The sequence below is a fragment of the Mustelus asterias genome, chromosome 9, assembly GCF_964213995.1.
Source record: "Mustelus asterias chromosome 9, sMusAst1.hap1.1, whole genome shotgun sequence".
Classification (NCBI taxonomy): Eukaryota; Metazoa; Chordata; class Chondrichthyes; order Carcharhiniformes; family Triakidae; genus Mustelus; species Mustelus asterias.
This window is the reverse complement of record NC_135809.1, coordinates 98316513-98337554: the sequence shown is the minus strand read 5'-3', so window position 1 is coordinate 98337554 and position 21042 is coordinate 98316513. Positions and strand designations below refer to the sequence as shown.

Here is a 21042-nt window from a genome sequence, read left to right as displayed (position 1 = left end):
AGGATAATGTCCACGTTATAATCACAGGAACTAAAAACCTGACAGTCCAAAATCTGGGATAATATTACAGGACAGGGATGAGGGGATATACGTTTTGAAATATTATCCCAGATTTTGGACTGTCAGGTTTTTAGTTCCTGTGATTTGGACATTATCCTCCAAAGGGAATTCCTTTCATCCTCTCTGCTGTCTGTGCTGCTTTGCCTTTCCCTGGGGAGGGGGGGGGCGGGGTGATGGAGAAGGGGAGTGATGTGTCTGCCCCTGGGGGGAGGGGGGATGGAGAAGGGGAGTGATGTGTCTGCCCCTGGGGGGAGGGGGGATCCCCCTGCGATCCCTCCTCCGGTGGGGAGGGATCGGCCACAGACTGGCAGTGCCCTCCCCCCACCCCCCACCCGCAGGGGCACACACGTCACTCCTCTTCTCCTCCCCCCGGGGAGACACGTCACTCCTCTTCTCCATTCCCCCCAAGGGAGACACGTCACTCCCCTTCTCCATCCGCCCCCCCCCCCTCCCCCCAGGGAAAGGCAGAGCAAGGCCAGGAACGTGCAGGAGGTAAAATCGGGCCCAATATTTACAAGTTTATATCCCAATGGATGGCAGTGAATGAATCAAAAGGAGGCTGTTCCCAGTAGTGATGCTTTTCAATTGTAAGGTTGAAAAATAAATTAGATGAGACCTTTGACATTTCTGAAGTTTCCTCAGTATTTCTGGTGGTATAGTGTGTGGGTTTTAAGTGTCAGTTTTCTTCATGTCTCTTTAACACTTTGCCTCTGCCGAGGTATAGTTCCACAGTTGCCTTTCAGTATCTAGCCCAGCTGTATGTGATCCTACATGGTCCATCTTGGTAGGCTATCCAACTATGGATGGACATTGTACCTGAAACCAATTCTGCTTTCCCTCAATATCCACACACCTGATCATTTTCCAGAAGGTGTCAATAGACGGTGAAATATAAACCCAAAATGCTAGGAATGTTCAGCACTTCAGGCTGGGGAGGATGACCCTTAATCAATAGGCAGTAAGCAGGGCTGGGTATCCTCACTGATTCCCTGTTCACTCACCCAATGATGATGAAACTGACTGTCACATAGTGTCCTGGTTACCTGCTTAAGATAATTGAGCATGGACTGAGGACCTTTTTGTATGACACAGATACAAATTGTGTTTGTTAATTTATCTGCCTTCTCCCTAAACACTAACACTTCCAATCTTGCCACATTCAATTAGTTTTGTTATCCTTTATTTTTGCTGAAGGGAGGGTTTTCCGAATTCTCGCCTTTGAAGATGTTTACTCCTTGCTGAGAAAGTTGGTTAGCTCTGTTGGCTAGATGGCTAGCGTGCGGTTTAGAATAATGTAAATGGCATACATTCAGTTCCCATTCCAACTGAGGCTTGGAACCTTTGTCTTTGCCTGCCCCATGTTTAATGCAGAATGGCGCCCCTCAATCTAAAAAGACAATTGTCCCCCTGTAATAGTTGGAGATGTCAAAGTCCTTGTGGGGACCTACCCACCCACCTACTCACAGCGGCACAATGGCACAGTGATTAGCACTGCTGCTTCACAGCACCAAGGACCTGGGTTCAATTCCAGCCTTGGATGACTGTGTGGAGTTTGCACATTCTCCCCGTGTCTATGTGGGTTTCCTCCGGGTGCTCCGGTTTCCTCCCAAGGTCCGAAAGATGTGCTGGTTAGGTGCATTGACCATGCTAAATTCTCCCTCGATGTACCCGAACAGGCGCCGGAGTGTGGTGACAGGGGATTTTCGTTATAATTTCTTTACAGTGTTAATGTAAGCCTACTTGTGACTAATAAATAAATAAATTGGTGCGTTTGTATTTTTCATGGTTCTATGGTTAACAGCAAATGCCACCACTTTGTCATTGACTTCAAAACCTGGCCCACTGTTTACACTTTGTATTTTACTGATTCCATACAAGGGTAGCAATTTTCTGACCTTGCTGTGCCTGGTACAGATCGCACCGATCCTGGAAAATAGCATTCAAGCCTAAAAATCGGTTTTGCGCCTGGTGCCAAATGGTTTGCAATGTGCCAGGGAGCGTGCCATGCGGGTGGGGTCAGAGTGAGGACTATGACCGAGGGGGAGCTAAGTAGGGGGGGCTATGATGGGGTGGAGCATGAAGAGGGGCCCATTTGGAAGGCCTTAATGCTGGTGATCTGTGTCGGGGAGGGGGTGGGAAAATGTGCCACCAAAGTGCGGGGCGGGCGTGGGGGGGGGGGGGGGGGCAGTTGTCCAGATCACCGTAGGGGGAGGGGAGAGAGTCTTCTAGGTCATGAAAGATCAGGGCGCCCTTCCAAAATGATGCCCGATAGCTTTGCAGACGCACGAATGTTTTTAAGCCCTGCCCCTTCCAGAACCCACGCGCAACTCACCACTCTCCCACAAAATGACTAAGTGTGGGATGATTGTGGTCCAGAGTGCGCCTGACAGACTGGCGCAGATCGCTCCTGTTTTCTCACCATCATAACATATAATTGGGTCGAATCTTACGGCTGTTCACGCCAGTGGAATTTTCTGGTCCAAATTATCACTGGCAGCAGTGGTCGCGGGGCATGAGCAGCCAGTAAGATAGCGCTTTTAGTTTTTTGGGGGGAAAACCGCAGCCATGATTTCTCATTGTATTCACTCATTCCACTGCACTTTTGTCACTTCCTTCTCTGTTTGTATTGTTAATTTCACAGTCCTTCAATCTGGTTGGTTAATTTCTGCAAGGTGCAGGCAGTGAAACAGGATATCAACCTATACTTTCAGCAACTTGCTGTGCAAAAAATTTAAAAATCTAAATGTAAAAAGGCATGTCTAGTGAGTGAGAGGTACTGTTGTATTCACTCCTACAGCAAATGATGGTCAATATTTACATTTATCGTACAGAAGTTTAAACAAACTATGAGAAGAAAAAATAATGAAAATGTGCATTTTCAGACCATTAGCAAAAGGGTGTTAATTCAATGTTAATTGAAGTCTCCTGCTCAGTTGCAGGCATGTCATCAATTTTAAGTTAATTTGCAAGAACTAAACTTTCAATGTTCTTGTCCACAGCAAGGAAGTTCAAAATTGCTCCTCAAGTTTTGAATGTTGAGGCAACCCTTCAGTCATTTCTGCTATTATCCGAAAGTTGGTTAATTGTTGCAAATCACTCAGGGCTAAATCTTCCCTCTCAAGAAGAAATTAGGAAGCGATAACTCCATTCTGTTTTTCGATAACTCTAATGAAAGCCTACGTGAAATTTTGTTTGCTTAAATTTTAGCTAATAAAGTTAAAGTAAAGTTTAGTTATTAGTCACAAGTAAGACTTACATTAACACTGCAATGAAGTTACTGTGAAAATCCCCTAGTCGCCACAGTCCAGGTCAATGCACCTAGAGGTTTACAGCATGGAAACAGGCCCTTCGGCCCAACTTGTTCATACCACCCTTTTTTTTTAAAACCCCTAAACTAATCCCAATTGCCCGCATTTGGCCCATATTCCTCTATACCCATTGTACCCATGTAACTATCTAAATGCTTTTTAAAAGACAAAATTGTACCCGCCTCGACTACTACCTCTGGCAGCTTGTTCCAGACACTCACCACCCTCTGTGTGAAAAAATTGCCCCTCTGGACACTTTTGTATCTCTCCCCTCTCACCTTAAACCTATGCCCTCTAGTTTTAGACTCCCCTACCTTTGGGAAAAGATATTGATGATCTAGCTGATCTGTGCCCCTCATTATTTTATACAACTCTATAAGATCAGAATCTTATCTTATCAGAATCAGGTCTTTCAGAATGTGGGAGGAAACTGGAACACCCAGAGGAAATCCGCACAGACACAGGGAGAATGTGCAAACTCCACACAGGCAGTGGCCCAAGCTGGGAATTGAACCTGGGTCTCTGGCACTATGAGGCAGCATGCTAATCACTGTGCCACCCCTAATATTCTAGTGAATCTCTCTCAGCTTGTAGGTTTGAAATCCTGCCGTGAGCACCCAATTTTGTTACAATCCTGCAAGGCTCCATTAACATTTAGAGAAGAAATTAAAACATCCAGCAATTAACCAACAGAAATACACCACAAGATTCCACTTTTTTTAGTCAAAAATTATTGTATATCACAAAGTATTAAACAAAGTATTAAACTATTAACATTGTAACGAATAAAAACTTTTGTGTAAGCTTTGTCTGTATAGCGTGCAAAACACAATACTTTTCACTGTATACCAATACATGTGACAATAATAAATCAAATCAAATAAAAAAACTCAGTTCTTTCTATTCCTCTCCTCCCCCCACAAGAGCTCCTTTCTTAATTTACAAAGTTTTAAAGATTCATTTAATTTTCGTGGGATTAACTCAAAAGGTACATTACCGCTCTCCAGAATGCACTCTAATTTCAGTTTTATAGCTACTTACCAAGGTAGAAGATTTCATGGGGCCCTTCCATTAAGTTTTGGCTAAGTGACCCTCCAATTTCTTCCAACCCCTTGTGTCTCTGAATTCTGCAGCTCCAGCAGGAACCTTCTTGCGACTCCCATTCAGTGGTTTAAAACATTAGAAAACATTAGGTTTACGCTAGTCCATTGTTTTGGGTTCAAACTTCGATCAACCCGAGTACATCCAAAACTGCAACAAGGTTAACTGCCTTTTATTGAGAGGATTACTGTAGATTTCTTCCTTCCACTTCTCAGATCTTCATTGCTTTTCCCCTTCCAAATTTGTTTTATGTTGGATACCAGCTCCCAGTCGCAGGTTGCTTCATAGAGGATAAATTTAGTATTTGCTTTAATTCAGGTATAGGTCTGCCTTTATCTCTCAACTTCCAAGGAGCTACAAGCTATATTAGACCTACAGCTGAAATAGTTGCTTTCAAAGAATCAACCAGTCTTGCCTGCTGGTTATGCCCTAATTCACTTCACTCAGAATCTCACTAAGAAATTATAATTGCACCATTGTAATCCCCAAGACAATGTCACACACATTAGGCCTATTACCAGGCAGAAATGCAAATTAACTACCTTTTAATTCCAAAGTTTTCCTCAAGTCTGGGAAGCCACAAGACGAACATATATTTTACTGGAGTAACAAGCAGATGTCACGTCTCCAGTTCTTATGAGACTCTCACCCTTTTACCCTGACTTTATCCAGTAAACACAAGTTTTTAATTCTAATTATCTTAAGTCTGTTAGTTTGCCAACATCTAGATGGTTAACAGAACCCCACACCACCAGTGAACTTACATTTAAAATTCAGCTTCTAAAATGAAAAAGCTGTACCTCTAAAACATGTGAATTATGACATCAAGGGATAAGTGAATAGCACAGGAAGGTGGCTTGAGGTAGATTGTGAGCTATAATCAAACTGAATGATGCAGTTGGCGCGATGGGCTGAATTTCCTGCTCCTATGTTCCCATGTCATTAGACAGATGTAACAATAATGTCTTTCATGATTAATCTATTGCTGTTCTTTTTAATTATTCCTCCAATTCTGGTTCCTTGTTCCCATACAAATTATTCCATACTTATCCAAACTGAAGTATATCAAGCATTGCTCATTTCAAATATTTTATTGTTTGGATTGTTCCTCATTTTCTCTTCCTCCTAATTCAATAATGTTTGCAAAGTGCTGCATAATTTAAATTTGTTTCCTGTGCTACATCCTGTTTCGTATTTTATATCTCCTGCATCAAATGACTCAGCCAGTGTACCTAGTGATTCCACACAAACCAAGACTATCTCAAATTTGATCTCATGTCTGTGCAATAATTCCACATCATGCTAACTAATCACAGTAAAGACAGAGGGTGCTGCAATTTGCCTTAGTACTCCTGTGTTGGAGGAGAAATTGACCAGGGGCTCTTCTCTATTATTATTCAATGAATCTTGTCACTGTAGACTTGTGTATGTCTGTGTGAGTGGATGAGGTGAAGTAAAACATCTTTGATGTCCTCGGTGTGGAACATTGCTTGCTGTCAAGTTGCAAACATCGGCAACATACTTGGGCACTGTACTGTCTCAATGCCTTCAGGAAGAAAGTGCGGGAGGAATTAATGAGGGTGGCAAAAATCATATTTGAGAACGCGTCTGTTGAGAAAAATGGTGGCTGCACATGCTGCACTTGAGTGGTTTAGGCAAACTGTTATCAGTCCTCCATTAAATTGGCAGCTTCTCACTAATCTTGTTCTGTGGACAGGAAGACTATGCTGATTTTTAAAGTGCTCTGATCTTGCATTTCCTCTTGTTAGCACTCAGCTCACAGGCATGCGACTATTGGTTGAAAAGACTTTGTTGCCCTGCAAATGATTAAAACCTTATCATGAAGGCAAGTGTTGGTTTTAAAAGCAAAACAAACGGGGCAATGTCTGGAGACTTGGAAGACTTACAAATGTGTTCGCTTTTTTTTGTATTGCTTCTGGAGATAAATACATGAATTCTGGGGCCAGCAGTGTATTTTGCTATGGTCCAGTACCTTCTGCATTACATTACTATTATTAATCACTTAAGAACAGCATGCGTAAACCAATACAATATTTGTATCATTACAAGTGTTTGAGAAATGTCCAAGTCATAAAAGGAATTGTGTAACGATGCAGAATGATTATTTTCAAAGAAGATGATTTCATGGATTCTGCAGTTCACTTCTGATGCTGAGTTATTGAAGTTACCAATGTTAGTACTCATACCCTCACTCTGCCTCAAGTATCAGGAAAACAGCTTCTTTAATTGTTAGTGTGTTACCTAAATGCCTGCGGCTGTGAGCCTGTTCAAATAGGAAGTAATAGGCATCGCAGGTAGTCTTAACACTCATTGAGTGAGTGATATTGACCTCTTGTTCATCTTGGAGTCTCAAATTCTGGGAGTGAGCACTGTTCTTTCAAGTAGATAATTGGTAAAATAATGAGCAGCATAAACCAAGAACACATTCCCATCCAGTATGCAGAGCCAAATTGTGTGATATCTTCCTTGATTTGTTCCATGTGACGGTTGGTGAACAAAGACCATGTGATGAGATACAGTAACGCTGAAAATACAAACATGGAAAACTTTAATATTCCTGCAAAAATAAAGTTGGTAGCTCATGCAGTGACCATTGATGTAAAGTTCTTTGTATCAGATGTCAACTGAAAATTGTTCAACCTAAATCAGGTAGTGAGAGAATAGAGCCAACGTTTTGAGTCGTCTTACGAAGGGTCATCCAGACTCGGAACGTTAACTCTATTATCTCTCTTCACAGATGCTGTAGACCTGCTGAAATTCTCCAGCATTTTCTGTTTTTGTTTCAGATTCCAGCATCCGCAGTATTTTGCATTAAATCAGGTAGTTCTGTTTGATGTGACAACACATTTCCAGACACTTTTAAATGATGATTTATGACTGATTAAGACACAAACTGTTGGTAGGCCCTCTGATTTTTTTTTCAGAGTAATGTATAACAATGCTTTTGAGCATCTGCCATATCCATCACCTCAAACATTCACACCCACCAGCACTGATGTACAGTTGCAACAGCTTGCCCAATCGACAGTCCTGGAACTCCCTTCCTAACAGCACTGTGGGAGTGCAGTGGGTTAAAAAGCTTCTCAACCAACTTTTCAAGTATAATTAGGGATGGGCAACAAATGCTGGCTTTAACAGTGATCTTTCTATCCAATAAATCAATAAAAATGGAAATTAACTTTCATGTTCATCAGCTCCAAAGTTAACAAGAGAGTCAAAGTCCTTACAACTACTTTTTAGTAAATAGAACACATAATAAAACTTTCAATGAGTTACTTCGCAGTTAATTTGACTTATTTCTACTTATACAATTGACTATTTAGCGACACCATATTGCTTAAAAAGTTAATTGAATGCTCAACTAGTATAAAGCTGAGTTTGGGCCCATTGTTCAAGAATATATCAAAATGAATCCGTTATGTCATAGCGGGTAAATGGGCCGTTAAGTTTAAAGTTTATTTATTAGTCACATTAACACTGCAATGAAGTTCCCCTGTGAAATCCCCCTTGTCACCACACTCTGGTGCCTGTCCCATGTCAATGCACCTAACCTGCATGTCTTTCAGACTGTGGGAGGAAACCTGAGCACTCAGAGGAAACTCATGCAGACGTAGGAAGAACATGCAAACTCCACACGGTGACCCAAGTCAGGAATCAAACCCGGGTCCCTGGCGCTGTGAGGCAGCAATGCTAACCACTGTGCCACAATCTCAAGTCCATCTTTAATCTATGTAGAGAAAGCTGAGGTGGAAACTCTATAATTGGCCATGTCCTTGATAGTGAATGTTGGCGGGTTATTCACTACAGAACCATCAAACATGATGTGCACATATTCACTTTCAGCTAAACGCTGATCAGTGTTTCAAACCCTTAACTATTATTTCTTTCATTAACAGAGGGGTAATTGATGTCAGTAGCACCTTTAATGCCATGCGAGCTGATAACACCACATGTAGAGGATTGATTTTGAGACTTTCTTGGTCAGCATAGCCCTGTTACTCACTGCTTTAACAATTGAACAACCTGAGGAGCTTCAGTGGCTTTGTTCTTACCAGTTGGCACCAGTATTGCAACCTGCAGTGTTCCTGGATACAGCATCCGCCCAGGATTGATCTTGGATTCAATGTCAGTTTCTGGGTTCCAGCAAAAGATGAACAGCAAGGAGATACAGATAGCTGTGATTGCCATCATACTCGCAATCACTCCAAATACGCGCTCTGCTTCCACAGCTAAAAGGAAAACAACAGCATCTAAACAAAAAGCGCAGACAGCACTTGAACATAATTGATTCATCATTTATCATTTTAAATATCATTTTTTTTAAAGTTAATAAACAAAGCCCTAATTTCCTGACTATTTCTTCTATGGTTTAGGGTGCAAATATTAATTGGATGTAAAATGTCTTGCAGTTTGTGTAAATTGCACCGAAGTTGGTGCTTTTATCACTTCCTGCAAATAGTGGAAAGGTTAAAGAAGGCTGGGTCTCTGCTTGTACATTCTAACAGCAAGTCTGAGTGGTCTGCATCCAGGAAGTAAATTGTGTATCCATCAGCAATGGCCCAGAGCAATGCTAGTGTGAAAACTGAATGCAGGAAGAATTATAGTTTGAATTGGGTATGAATGTTCTGAAATTATATTAATAAGTAGAAATATTCTGCATCATGAACTTCTCTATTTAAATGCCTGCTTTATAATTCTGGATCATGACCTGTTAGATTTATTTTACAAAACAGAGACCAGAGTAGAAACAAAGCACTAGAAATTTTAATGGCACTGGAGGTAGAGAGTGGAAACCCAGTCTGTGAAGTAAGCACGACCAGAATTAAAACGTGAAATCAATGGTATCAGACCTGACAGCATCGTGGAGAAATGCAATGTCTTTGCCAAATTCTGAATTAAATCCCTTTCAAATGATGCTACAGTGCACTGGTATCACTGGAAAAACTTGTATTTATAGGAACCTAACCTAGATGCCGAATCAGGGAAGGCCTGGCTGACTGGCATTGAGATAGAGAAACAACAGAACTCTGCATGCAAGTTTAACATATTCACAAAGTTCTAGTCCTTGCAGATATCTGCTTGTTATAGAAGATTGTAGCAATGATATTTGCTCTCATTCAGAATTCCCAGGCTAGTGGGTGGCCGTGCAGGTCCAATAATTGTGAAATGCAGTTTTGCAACCATTTGCAATTATCCTTCAGATAGTTTGTCGGGTGAATCACGTGAACATTTAAGCTCATGACAATATCTGAGACAAATAGAGGGCCACTCTCGGGCCAACCATGAACAGTTTAACTAGTCAGTCATTTCATTGCATGTGGAATGAGCCAAGTGGAATTCTGCGACATTCACTTCCGCAATGTAATCCTCTGTATGTAAAACACTGCCAGTTTGGAGAAGTGCAAGTGTTCTAGTGCAGGTCTCTGACTATTTTTGGGTTTGGAATACTCCAATTTGGACTGAGCTTTGCTGGGACTAAGATTATCAGTTGCAGCAGGGGAAAAGTAACATCTGGCCTGTTTCAATCTCCTGCAAAAGGGATGGTGTTGAAGTGAGATCCTGAGAGTGGTAAAAACTTCAGGTAATTTAGAATTTTGCTGAAAAAAGAGACATGCTGTTGAAGCTTTTTGCCTTGCATTCATCAGGATTGGTGCAAGAATTCAGATGCAGCAAACTGATCAAATTTCACACACGAGTCATCTACATGTCAGAAATATATAAACAGTAAGATTAGAGTCATTGCATCGAAAACACTCTCGTGACAATCGACAAAAATGTTAGTGAGAGCTGGCCCTAAAGGGGAACCCATGGCAGCACCATCTATTTGAGCATCCGTGGCATCATTAAAGCGAAAGTCAGCTGTGCGAATTGCTAAATTCATGAGTTCAATGAACACAGATTCAGAATCTACAGCTGCAGGTAAGAATTTCCTAACACACCTCAACATGCTCCATTCTGAGCTCAAGTTCACGTTTGATATGGGCAGGCTAATGAGCCCCCTTTTCTCAACATGTGAGTTGAAAGATTTGCTGATGGGTTCTCTACTCTTGACAACCATAAGCCTACCTTCACTGGTCAATATATGCTTTGGGATCCTTACATTTCCTTGTGCTATAAGATTGGCCTTATTGGCAATCTTGTAAATAGAGCCTGAGCCATTTGCTCACCATGCAATGGGTGGCATGGTCGCACAGTATGGGCAGCACAGTGGCACAGTGGTTAGCACTGCTGCTTCATAGTGCCAGGGACCTGGGTTTGATTCCGGCTTGGGTCACTGTCTGTGCGGAGTTTGCACATTCTCCTCATGTCTGCGTGGGTTTCCTCTGGGTGCTCCAGTTTCCTCCCACAGTCCAAAGATGTGTGGGTTAGATTGATTGGCCATGCTAAATTGCCCCTTAGTATCAGGGGGACTAGCAGGGTAAATACATTGGAAACGGGGATAGGGAATGAGTGGGATTGTGGTCGGTGCAGACTCAATGGGCTGAATGGCCTCCTTCGGCACTGTGGGGATTCTATGAAATGCAAGTTGGTGGTGAAATAGGGTGCATCAAAGCTCTCCTGCAGGACACTAGCCACCCTGATCAGATCAAAGGTTGCTGTGTATCGCACATATTCATGAATGGGCCTAAGGCCACCAGTTCCGGACCTGAAAAATGCCCAGTCTACCTCAAATTTACCCCGGAAGGATAATCGCAAAAATCTGACCAACAAATGTAGTTAGTCATTTCATGTTGCTACTATGCAGTGGCAGCATGAATGTTGTTTTCCATTAACAGGATGCTGTCATCAAACCAAAAAGACATTCTGCCTAACGCCAAAATGAGCAATGTGATACATTGCCAGGTACGTGGGCCACAAGTCTTAACAACTTGCGGATCATATCAGACAACACATCCCTTCAGCTGTACGCAATGAGCAGCATATTCAACCAATCTGTGCCTCCAAAACTCAGAACATAACGTCCAATGTTAGATGTGATTCTGCGATTGGACAGCACTGGCTGAACAAGTGTGCTAAAAATTACATTAACAACCAATTTAAGATTATCAGTCGGGTTCACTTACACTTTATATAAGCCACATATATTTATATGCAGGGACCTGTCCTCTGTAAGCAAAAATATTATGTCTGATATTGCAACTTTTTTGAATAAACAAAAGAAATGGGGAATGATAGCTCACTGTTACATTCGTTATAGCAACAGCTTGAACAAGCAGAGCAGTGGAATGGGCAGACTGGAGACAGATGAAGTTTAATGCGGAAAAATGTGAAGTGATTCATTTTGGTATGAAGAGGGTGGACAATACAAAATGAAGAGTACAATTCCAAATGGGGTGCAGAAGCAGAGGGACCTGGGTCATTGAAGGTGGCAGGACAGATTGAGGAAACAGTTAATAAAGCCTTATTAATAGTAGCATAGAGTACAAGAGCAAGGAGGTTATGTTGAACTTGTATAGGACACTGCTTCAGCCTCAGCTGGAGTATCATGTCCAACTATTTGTGCCACACTCTAGGAAGGATGCAAAGGTATTGGGGAGAGTACATTAAAGATTCACCAGAATGATTTCAGGCATGCGAAACTTCAGGTATTGAGGTAGATTGGAGCTGTTCGGCCAGTTCTCCTTGGGGAAGAGAAAGCTGAGGGGAGATTTGATAGCAGTATTCAAAATCATGAGGGGTCTGGGCAGAGTATATAGGGAGAAGCTGTTTCCACTTATGAAAGGATCGAGAATGAGAGGGCACAGATTTAAAACAAAAGGAGCAAAGGCAAACTTTTTCTGGCAGCGAGTGGTTCGCATCTGGAATACATTGCACGAGAGTGTGGTGGAGGCAGGTTCAATCTAGCCATTCAAAAGGGAATTTGACTGTTATTTGAAAAGAAAGAATGTGCAGGGTTAAGGGAGAAAGTGTGAGAATGGCACGAAGTGAACTGCTCTCATGGAGAGCTGGTGCAGACATGATGGACCTCCTTCTACACTAACAATTCTGTGGTAATAAAAAAAAGTGCTGGAAAAACTCAACAGTTCTGGCAGCTTTTGTGGAGAGAGAAACTGAGTTAACATTTCGCATTCAATATGATTTTTCTTTGGAAATCTCTCATTCTGTTTTACTTGTTTTTCTCCCTTTTCCTCTTGCTTTTTGTCTGTTGTTTATAAGCAACCGGTAAATTCCAACACCTTGAAGCATAATTTGTATGTGGGGAATGCTATCAGAATATATACTGATTTCAGTAAAGCTAATGAACATCTCTGGATAAAATCTGTTTCTCCCCACTCCCTGTGTGCACTGATGCACTTATGTTTAGGCTTACAGGATTATTCTGTGGTGACTGACTTAGTTTGTGCAAATTATTCAAAATTCATTTCACTGCACTGTTGGTCATTACTAGGGTGATGGCATGGGGACTTTTTGAAACTTATAAAACTATCAACTGAAACAAATTTGCAAAAAATTAATTGGATGGAAAGCACTTCATATTGAACAACGATAATGGTTTCTCAGTGCTGCTTTGTCATGTTGACAATGGTGTAGCATTGAGCTGTTGAAAATTGCGAGAGATTTCAAATAAGGAGCAACTGTTTCCACGAGCAGGAGAGCCAGTAAACAAAGAACACGGATTGAAGATAATTGGCAAAAGAACTAGAGGAGAGATGAGGAGAATTTATTTCCTGCAGTGTATTGTTCTGAACCAAATTGCTCCACTGAGAGGGTGATGGAAACAGATTCAATAATAACTTTCAAAAAGACTTTGAATTTATACTTGAAAAGGAAAATTGCAGGGCTCTACAAGAACAAGATAACTCCTGTTTTATACTAAAATATCAAACAAAATCTGTCGCCGGGACTGATAAAGAAATATTAGGACAGATGACCAAAAGCTTGGGCATAAAGGTTGGTTTTAATGAGGGAGAGATAGAGAGGATGAAGGAGGACTTAAGCAGCAGAAAGCTTAGCTGCCAATTACGGAGCAATTAATATCAGGGGTACACAAGAGGCTAGAACTGGAGGAGTGCTGAGATTTTGCAGGACTGTAGAGATGAAGGGGTTTACAGAGATAGGGAGGTGTGTGACCATGGAGGGATTTGAAAGTAAGTTTGGGGGGTGTGGAGGTGGTTGTTGTGGAGCACTGGGGGTGGGAGTATTGGCCACTTTATGGAAGTGGGGATCAGTACTTGTGGGGGTCAGGGGTTGGGCACTCTGGGTGAGGTTATTGGACAATGGGTGGAGTCAAGCATTTGAGAGGGGGTGATTGGGTACTTGGTAAGGGGGCTGTCTGGGGGGCAGCTAACCAGGGTGCTGGGGAGGGGGGGGGGGGGTCAGACAGTAGGTGGAGGGGCGCCAGACAGTTGGAAGAGGGGTTTGACCAGTCAATGAAGGAGTGGTCATATGGACAAAGGGAGCGTTGGAGCGGGATGGTTGGGTCAGGTCTGGTGGGGTAGTTGAGGGCGTGCAGGGGTGAGTCCTGTGGGGTAGTAGTTAGGGAAAGTGGAGATGTAGTTAAAGGGGTTTCCTGTGGTGGGTATGGGGAGACTCCGCTTGGGGCTTTTATGGGTGATGGGGGTGGGGGAATTCCATGGGGTTAGTGTGGTTAGTCTGTACAATAGTTACAATAGTTACAATAGTGGTTAGTCTGTACAATAGTTACCCAGATGGTAGAAGTGGTTTTAATTCTTCTAACTTTTTTCTGGGTAACTATTGATGTCATCAGTGGAAACCATCCAAAGTTTGCGATTTCAATGGCATTTTCAGATGGTTCTTGGAGCAGGGCAGTTGCCGAATGTGAAAGTTTCCATTTCCCGGCAATTTCCGTGTAATCCTGGGAAATCCCTGACTTCATTTTCAATGACACTACATGATATCCTCCCCGGACTGATTTGGGACACAGCATACAGCCCCCGAGCCGCTTTGGGATGAAGTCTCTTACCTCGGCTGAGTCGCTGGTGGCGTGTAGTATTTTCAGCGGCTGGCGTCCTGAGCGGCTCCCATAGCCCCTTATTCTGATACCAGGCCGGGCTGCTAACCGAGTAGATCAAAGTTATCGAGCCGATGATCACAGTGCTGTTCTGCAGCAACCTGTACCTCAGCTCCTTTCCTCCCATCCTTAACTTTCCGAGTCAACGTGCCGATGCTGGGAGAGGCACTGAGTGGGATTGTATGGGGAGGTGGGCGGCTGAATATTAACCGGGACTAAGAAAGAAACGTCCCTGCCAACTGGTGTCAACTGCTCAGTGGCATTGAGCCTGGCTGATTGGAACTATTTACATATGTCTGATCCGGAGACTCAATGATCTTGGTTTAAAAAAAGTCCCCCCACCTCCCTGCCTCCAAGGAGTTGTTGGAAATACCAGAACTTCCTCAGTAGCTCTTCAACCGCAGTGGGAAATCCCCTGCGATCGATTAGGCGGTGCTGGGAGACTGGCCAATGAATGAGTGACCCTGAATGGCCAGGAACCCCACGGTGGGCAAACAGATTCTGGCGCTAAATCTCCAAAGTACAGAAATCAAACTGTAATTTCAGACCACACTGACGTCAGGCTACAGGAAGGAAATGTTCTGACATTTCCATTGCTGTCTCTTTATTGTTAACTGCACAGATGGAGCATTTCAACAGCTCCCAGTTACACCCACACACACACACACCTGGGGCATCACTCTCTCTCTCTGTGCAGCCCCAGCCATTTGACAGAATGGCTGATTTTAATGGACGAGATTCTTGGATCAACTTTGAAGTTTTCAAGAAATCAGCGGAAGATTTCAATCTTAAATCTGTTCCCCCTACGCCCCACCCCCAACCCCACAGATGATGTTTCTGGTAAACGCCTCCTTCAATACTAATAAAAGCAGCCGCAATCAGCCATGCACATCATGCAGATTTGTGGTGTGAGCCAGCAGCAAGCTATCTGTAGTGAGACACTTTTTTTTAAAAGGGTGAGTCTTTTAATTGCAGAGTGCAGTAAATATCCCAGAAAATGGTTCCAGGAGTGATGGTTACCTGGATAGATTGGAGAGGTTGGAACTTGGAGGAGAGAAGGTTGAGAGGAAATTTGATAGAATCATGAGGGGTCTGGACAGAGTAGAGAGGGAGAAACTGTTCCCATTGGTGGAAAGATGTCCAGTCCAAAGATGTGCTGGTTAGGCAGATTGACCGTGCTAAATTGCCCCTTAGTGTCAGGGGGACTAACTAGGATAAATGCATGGGGTTATGGGGATAGGGCCTGGGGGTGGGATTGTGGTCAGTGCAGACTCGATGGGCTGAATGGCCTTCTTCTGCACTGTAGGATTCTATGATTCTATGATTTTATGGCTGGGATTGTGGTCGGTGCAGACTCAATGGCACGAATGGCCTCCTTCTGCACTGCAGGGATTCTATGAAAGATCCAGAAGGAGAGAGTACAAATTTGACATACTTGCCGAAAGAAGCAATGGCGACATGAGGAAAAGCTTTTTAGTGCAACGAGGTCTCTGGAATATACTGCTGAGAGTGTGCTGGAGGCAGGATCCATCAAGACATTTAAGAAGGAATTGGATTATTTTTTGAAAAGGAAGAATGTGCAGGGCTACGGGGAAAAGGCAGGAGGGTGGCACAAGGTAAAATTGCTCCTTAGGAGAACCAGCACAGACACATCAGGCCAAATGGCCTCCTACTGTGCTGTCACCCATTCTGTGATTTTTGTCTATCTTCTCGTTTAATATTAAAGTAAAGTTTATTGATTAGTCACAAGTAGACTTACATTAACATTGCAATGAAGTTATTGTGAAAATCCCCTAGTCGTCACACCCCGGCACCTATTCGGGTACACTGAGGGAGAATTTAGCACGGCCAATGCACCTAACCAGCACGTCTTTCGGACTGTGGGAGGAAACCAGAGCACCCGGAGGAAACCCACACAGACACAGGGAGAACATGCAGACTCCATACAGACAGTGACCCAAGCCGGGAATCGAATGCGGGTCCCCGGCGCTGTGAGGCAGCAGTGCTAACCGCTGTGCCACTATGTCACTCCACATGACCACATAAGTCCACATGACCTGTAATTTCCTGAATGTTTGCACCCAATGGCATGTGTAATCTGCAGAATTTTGGGTATAAGTATAATATGTCCAAATTTCCTCAATTCGTTTTGAGCTCTTATGGTCTGGTTGGGACCCTTAACATCTCTTTCAGATTGTTTTGGTCTTTTTGGGTCTTTTGGGGTCTCTTTCAATCTGTTTGGATCTGCTTGGGTTTGTTTAGATCTGTTTCTTTTTATTATGGCAAGGCCGATATTTGTTGCTGATCCCTAATATGCCCTTAAGGAAAGGGAAGTGATCCGCTCTCTAAAACCACTATACGTGCATTTGGTGCAAGTACATCAGCAGTACTGTTAGGAAGAGAGTTCCAGCATTTTAAGCAAGCATTTTAAGCCAGCAACAACAGTGAAGCAATGGTGATACTGTTCTAAATAAGAATGGTTCATGGCTTTGAGGATAACTTGTAGCATGGTGTTCCCATCCATTTGCTGTGCTTGCTCTTCCAGATCAATGCTTCCCAAACTATTTTCCAGTGTGACCCCTTTATAGCACTGTGTAGAAAGGAAAGAGTTAATATATTCACCAGCCAACTTAGTAATACCCATACTGTGGAAATCAAGGATGGGATGCAGTTGTGGTTTGCACCATATGATGGTATCACTGTAATCACAGGTCAAATTGACCTGCTCCTATGGTTTTCCAAATATGTTTATACCAAGACTCACACAGATGTGGCGTATCTGAATTTCCAGAAGGCATTCGACAAGGTGCCGCACAAAAGGCTGTTGCATAAGATAAAGGTACACGGCGTTACGGGTAATATATTAGCATGGATAGAGGATTGGTTAACTAACAGAAAGCAAAGAGTGGGGATAAATGACTGTTTTTCTGGTTGGCAATCAGTGACTAATGGTGTGCCTCAGGGATCAGTGTTGGGACCGCAATTGTTTACAATTTACATAGATGATTTGGAGTTGGGGACCAAATGTAGTGTGTCAAAGTTCGGTGCCAGAACCACTCGAGCTCCGGACCAGCCGTCATTACCAGTATCCCCGATGGGCAGAAGGGTGTGAGACCTGTTGCTTGTATTTCTTTCATATTATTTACTCTTTTGTAATAAACCATTATAATAGTTTGGAGATTATAATTCTAGTCTGTCTCTTATTTAACATTCTCCCGGATCATTAAAAGAACAAAACAGAACAAGCACTTGCAAATGAACGTGAATCCCGATGTCAGTTAAAAAAATAGCAATAAAGCAACATGGTGATATTAATATGTAACTATTGACATTCTCTAGAAAAAAATATGAAAACCTGTGATGAAATCTGTGGTGGAGAGGGAACTAACTCTTCTATTTCAAACAAGACAACAGTGTGCCCACTCTCTAGTGTCCCAAACAGTGACCCAGAGGTGGAGTTACAATGCATGGGCAGAGGGCTCCTACCAATGGGGGCACCCCCCTTGTTGGCCGGTGTCTGTGGGAATTAAATCCAGTTTACTGAGTGGCAATATTCAGGATTGAGGCAATGCAGAGAGAACCGGCCTGTGGGATGGGGGCCTATTCCTGTCAGCGGGCACGTGGGTCGAGTCTGTGAGTGGCATCAGCTCCTTACAGTCGGACCTCCTGGTCCAGGTATAAAATGAAGCCGGATATTTTTATAGGGCTGTTTTGTGGGAACTTGTTCTGTAAGTTGCCTGCAGCGTTTCAAATATAAGACACACATTTCCCATATTAGTGCAACATTATGAAGTTAGAGTTGGATTTCCTGAAAATAGCTCTATCTCTCCCTCTCTGATAGTTTCCCCGTTTCTCTTTCCCTTTTTCTCTCTTCCCTTATGTCTTTCATTATCCAATGTGCCCATTATCCAACCACCTTTTAACTCAGTCCATTTTAACCGATTGGTTTGCTATTGACTTCACTCTTAATCAGAGTTAAACTCCTTCAGATTAATTTGAGAGGGAGTTATTGGCAAATCTTCCCCAACAGTCAACCGGGAGGTGCCACTTGCTTTAATCCGATCCGCAATTAGTTGGTATTCAGTTCGGTGTGAGTGAGAAATGATTTTGATTCCTTAATGCGCTCCACAAATTTAGTGACGAGAAGGGAAGCATGTTTTGGCTGGCTCGATACGTGTAAAAGCACCTCAAAGCTGTTATGTTGCAGAGAGCATCAAGTTAACCCAGACTGATCTGTCTATTTGTTGGCTGAAGCCATTTTCACAAATCATGCCTTTGATTGTTGACAATATGTAGCACCGCATTGCACACATTTAAATTAATTTTAAATATACCCTGAAAAGACTCTCAGAAACAGACGTTTCAGCTTCCAAATGGAAAATAAAGGATTCTGTTTAACAGCTCACACTGTAAGTGTGTAAATACAGACCTCGCTAACTGAATATTCAATATTCTCCGCTGTGATTTGTACAACGCCCGACATGAACTTGGAGTACAGATGCATCTATAGAACCGAAAGCAGTGTCGTGAGCCCTGAAGTTTCACGCCCTCATCAATGGATCCCAATGTGCAGACCGCAATACATATTTAGCACATTAGAGTGTGTATCATGCCCTTTCCGTGTATATTGTTACTGGTGATCATCACACTGAACGGCACTGTTATTTTTTATTAGTCACAAGTAAAGCTGCAATAAAGTTACTGAGAAATTCCCCTCGTCGCCACATTCCGGCACCTGTTCGGGTCACTGCACCGAATCAAACTATTCCCACTGAATTTGAAGTACCCAATCAAACCAAAGCATTTTTGCCAATCCTTGCTTTATAAATTGGCTATATTTTAGATAACCAGTTACAGCTGTAAAATGGTATAACTGCACTAAAATGCCAGTTTAAAGGGATTAGCGTGAATATATAACAGCTTTCGCAATTTATCATTCCATTGGCCTGTAGCCTTGTAAACCACAACATCCGATATGTGCAGAATCTTACAACACACTCTGGGCCCATCGTGCCTGCATTGCCTCTTTAAAAGAACCAACCAACCAATCAACCACACTCTCTGCACTTAGCCCATAAACCTGGAAATGTTCCCAAGACTACATATTTTTGAGCTAATATTGATGGTACAATGAAGGATCTGTCTCTCTCACTTTAGTTCTTTTTCGCTTCAGTCTTCCATTATCTCTCTCTCTCTCTCTCCACAGTTCTGTCCCTCTCTGTCTTCCAGATTTCCTATTTGTTTCTGCATTTAATGGTTTAATTTAAAATGAGGTGACAGGTTGTAATGAAATAGGTTGTTAATTTAAGTGGAGGAAGATGGGTGAAGAATTGGACCCCCATCTCCCTCTTGCTACTTCCAATTCTGTGTGCCCATGTTGTTGTGGGTTGTGGAAGGAGTTGGCTATTTGACTGGGGCCTGTTCTTGTCAGCGAGCGCATGTGTAGAACCCATGAGTGTTCTCTGCTTTGTGATATTAATACTGCAGTAATGCTCATTTCTCTGGTATTCTGATCAATGAATACCCCACAGATAATATTACTGAAGCTGTTTGATGTCAACATATCATCATGGTTGTCTGTAGAAGTCTGCTGCATGCAATTTGCCTGTGAATTTTGCTACATAACAAGGGTGATAACGTTCTAAATATAACAAAGAACAAAGAACAATACAGCACAGGAACAGGCCCTTTGGCCCTCCAAGCCCGCGCCGCTCCCTGGTCCAAACTAGACCATTCTTTTGTATCCCTCCATTCCCACTCCGTTCATATGGCTGTCTGGATAAGTCTTAAACGTTCCCAGTGTGTCTGCCTCCACCACCTTGCCTGGCAGCGCATTCCAGGCCCCCACCACCCTCTGTGTAAAATATGTCCATCTGATATCTGTGTTAAACCTCCCCCCCTTCACCTTGAACCTATGACCCCTCGTGAACGTCACCACCGACCTGGGGAAAAGCTTCCCACCGTTCACCCTATCTATGCCTTTCATAATTTTATACACCTCTATTAAGTCTCCCCTCATCCTCCGTCTTTCCAGGGAGAACAACCCCAGTTTACCCAATCTCTCCTCAAAACTAAGCCCCTCCATACCAGGTAACATCCTGGTAAACCTCCTCTGTACTCTCTCCAAAGCCTCCACGTCCTTCTGGTAGTGTGGCGACCAGAACTGGACACAGTATTCCAGATGCGGCCGAACCAACGTTCTATACATCTGCAACATCAGACCCCAACTTTTATACTCTATGCCCCGTCCTATAAAGGCAAGCATGCCATATGCCTTCTTCACCACCTTCTCCACCTGTGACGTCACTTTCAAGGATCTGTGGACTTGCACACCCAGGTCCCTCTGCGTATCTACACCCTTTATGGTTCTGCCATTTATCATATAGCTCCTCCTTACATTATTTCTACCAAAATGCATCACTTCGCATTTATCAGGATTGAACTCCGTCTGCCATTTCTTTGCCCAAATTTCCAGCCTATCTATATCCTTCTGTAGCTTCTGACAATGCTCCTCACTATCTGCAAGTCCTGCCAATTTTGTGTCGCCCGCAAACTTACTGATCACCCCAGTTACACCTT

At 43.0% G+C, this 21042-nt stretch overlaps 1 protein-coding gene across 2 annotated transcripts in view; it reads right to left on the bottom strand.

Moving 5' to 3' along the window:
* LOC144498862 (uncharacterized) overlaps positions 1–14987 on the bottom strand; it is a 28011-nt gene extending 13024 nt beyond the window's left edge. Inside the window, exons 1-3 of one of the 2 annotated variants that reach the window (XM_078220641.1) lie at positions 14416–14987; positions 8543–8719; positions 3618–7014 (exon numbers count right to left, since the gene is read on the bottom strand). In XM_078220641.1, the coding sequence (XP_078076767.1) occupies positions 6827–7014; positions 8543–8719; positions 14416–14590 (540 nt within the window). In that variant the 5' untranslated portion in view covers positions 14591–14987 and the 3' untranslated portion in view covers positions 3618–6826. Of the gene's footprint in view, positions 1–3617; positions 7015–8542; positions 8720–14415 lie in introns of those variants that run through there. The other variant, XM_078220643.1, reaches the window with a different exon arrangement.
* Between the last annotated feature and the right edge of the window lie 6055 nt (positions 14988–21042).